Raw genomic sequence first — 3,066 nt, forward strand, 5'->3', positions numbered from 1 at the left:
TGTAAGCATATTACATTCAATTAAAATCACTATAAAGTAATCTGCTCTCCATGTGCCAAAGGCTTTCATCGTGTAGGTTTTTGAAATCCCCCGTTACCTAACTACTTACCTTCGGCTTTTATATTACTTATATTTTATTTTTAAAATTAAAACAATATTTTCTTTTTAAATTTAAATCAAAACTCAAATACAATATTAAAGAAATCCAAAATCTCTACGTACTAAAAACTTGTTTGGCTTGATTTTTTTTTAACTTAAAAGCTATTATGAAGCTTTTATAAAAAATAATAATTTTTAAAATTAAGTTAAATCTGTTTGATAAATTTACTTTTATAAATTTTTTTTAAATAAGTTATTTGATAAAATAATTTATATAAGTTCTAATTTTGATTAAAATTACCATAAATAATATTTAATAAATAATTTTCTATTAATCACAAATTCTTTTATTCATAATGAAAAAAAGTTAATTTTAGTTTTTTATTTATACAAAGTATAAAAATTATTTTTATACAACATAAATTTATAATTAATAATAAATTATATAAAAATAAAAAAAATAATATTAAAATTATTTTTAATAGATGAAGATATTTTTGAAATAAAAAGAAAAATTATCCTAAAAAAGAAACGTGTTTAAAAAAAAAAAAAGGTGAGAAAGCTTCTTCCTTGAGCTTTTTCTAAAGTTTTTTTTTAATTTTATTCTTTTAAAAAAAACTACTTTTGAATCTAATTTGTTGAAATCTTTTTTTTCAACAGTTTAAAATGAAGGCCTCTTGTTTCTGTGCAACAATTTACTCCAGCATCAACAGAAAGTCTGGGGGATGTTCGACACCAACTTTGGCCAGTTGGTCTGCCATTTCATTTGCTTCACGGGAGTATTCTGGATTTGGCATATGCTAATTTGTAACTTATACAATTCAATGTGCTTCTTAATCTTCATGGAGCAGTGTTGGGGTTAATTAAGCACCCAACTTACCACATTTGTAGATTCACTTTCCATTAACAGTTGGTGAAATTAAGTTTGCCCATTCTAAGACAGTTAAACACTTGTTTAATAACTCAAAGTTGAGCTAAGTTTGAATCCATTACTTGTATCATTCTAGAAAACATAAGTTTAACCATACCAACCTCGTCGTGAATCATATCACCAATGCCACTTTCCCCAGTTTTTCCCTTGATGTCTCATCAACATTGAAATTTAGTGTTCCAGGACTAGGTGGGCGCACCCAATTAGTAGATTTCCTTGGTCGTTTTACCCTCCGAGGAGCCAGTACCCAATTAGGTTAGCGTGGGATATCCCTGATTGTGCTTTTGTTATTCGATCGTATTGCCTTATGTCACCAAGCCATCCTTAATTTTACAATATCACACACTTGCTCAATATCCCAAACTTATCTCTTTGAATGCTATTTTATTGCGTTATCATATGGCATCTGAATATTTGATTAATGAATTATAATTACAAAAAATATTATTTTTATTACTTTAAATATTTCTGCCTTAATATTTATCGCATTTCAAATTGTGCCAAAGGATGCATCTCAAACTCAGTAATATTTGCTCATTAATATTATATGGTTTAATGATTATTGAGTAATTATGACAAATCTTTTACCTGCAAAGCAAGCTAATAATTATAAGAAAACTGTTAAAAAAGTAGTATAAGAGAAGGGATGGAAAGGCTTGAGGCATGCTTTTTTTCTAAAGTTAAATATGGAATATGTTCATATCAAAAGGGTGATCCCATATACACAAAAGAGGAGGGAATCTGACAGGAGAATCTACCCGGGATCCTACCTTGGGGCTGGCTTACAAAAAATTAGCCAGCAACAACCTATAACCTGTACAATAATTCTAACGAACAAAAAGAGACCCACAATTACAAACAGGATTTTTTAGAATGCAATAAGCTTATTGTAGAATTTTATTAAAAATTGAAGTCTATTTTGAAAGTATGTTCTTTTCCTACTAAACTAGTATTTTAACAGTTATGTCTATTGAAAACATTGAACAATTAACCAGTTGTGTTTTTTGAAAACACCTCTATTTATTTAAAAATTATATCTTAAATTGACCAGTTAAATCTGAATAATTAATTAACTTCTAATAAACCTAAATATTAACTAGTATTCTTGGTTAATATGAGAAAACATCTTAACTCTTATTCGATGACTTAACAAATATGGTTTATTCCAAACCCTAAATATATTTACTATAATTTTTTTTGTCAATATATTTATATATACATGCTCCAATAGGAATTACTGGAAACTCACACGTAAATGAAATGTTTGTAACCAATATTAGAAGGCTTCAACTATTCATCAAAAAAAAAAGAGAGGATGAATTAGAATTGATTTCTTCCACTAGATATATGTAAGATTACTTAATTACAATTGAAATTGCAACACATCAAATGTAATTTCATCGTATAATTACAAAAAAGAACATAGTCGATGATTTCACAAATATAGGACTTGTTCTGGTCTCTAAACATGTTTAGAGTAATTTTTTTTTTATTTGTTAATGTAGTTATATAATCCAATAGCAATTACTAGAATCTCATCTAAGTAGAAGAAAGTATACGTGCACCTTCTTTCCAATATATTTTGATAATAAACGAAATTTATATAACCAAAGAATAATAATAATAATAAAGGAAAGGCTTGGAATTATTCATCTGAAAAATAAGAAGTTAAATGGCTGAATTAATTAGAACGAAAATCTATATGGCTCAAGTCACAATTGAGCTTGTAAAATACCAATCCTAGGGAACTATAAATCCAAAAAATAATAAAAAAGGACCATAACAATGAATTCATCGGAAGCTTATTGGATACTTGGGCTGCTTATCAGGGGAGAAGAGGCCAAAATGGCGCTCAGTTTCTGCAGGACCCTTTTGATTTTCATCAAACATTGCAAACAGGTAAGTTTGTATGGGTTGTCCAGGCCTCTTTGGGGTTCCGTTCTGAACATGATTGATCGAATTCTGATAGTAAGTGCTTGCGTTTTCAATAGTTGCGGCGATGCCTCCATCCGACGGCCAGCCAGTCTCGGATACAA

General features: G+C 28.6%; 1 protein-coding gene across 1 annotated transcript in view; it reads right to left on the minus strand.

Annotated features, from left to right (window-relative positions):
* Window positions 1-2,779: 2,779 nt before the first annotated feature.
* LOC110412882 (glucan endo-1,3-beta-glucosidase-like) overlaps window positions 2,780-3,066 on the minus strand; it is a 1,299-nt gene continuing 1,012 nt past the window's right edge. Inside the window, exon 2 of the mRNA XM_021423524.1 lies at window positions 2,780-3,066. This exon is cut by the window's right edge and continues 720 nt beyond it. Coding sequence (XP_021279199.1) covers window positions 2,822-3,066 — 245 coding nt within the window. The 3' untranslated portion in view covers window positions 2,780-2,821.

Source organism: Theobroma umbraticum, unplaced genomic scaffold (genome assembly GCF_002168275.2).
Source record: "Theobroma umbraticum cultivar Fairchild unplaced genomic scaffold, ASM216827v3 scaffold_95.0, whole genome shotgun sequence".
Lineage (NCBI taxonomy): Eukaryota > Viridiplantae > Streptophyta > Magnoliopsida > Malvales > Malvaceae > Theobroma > Theobroma umbraticum.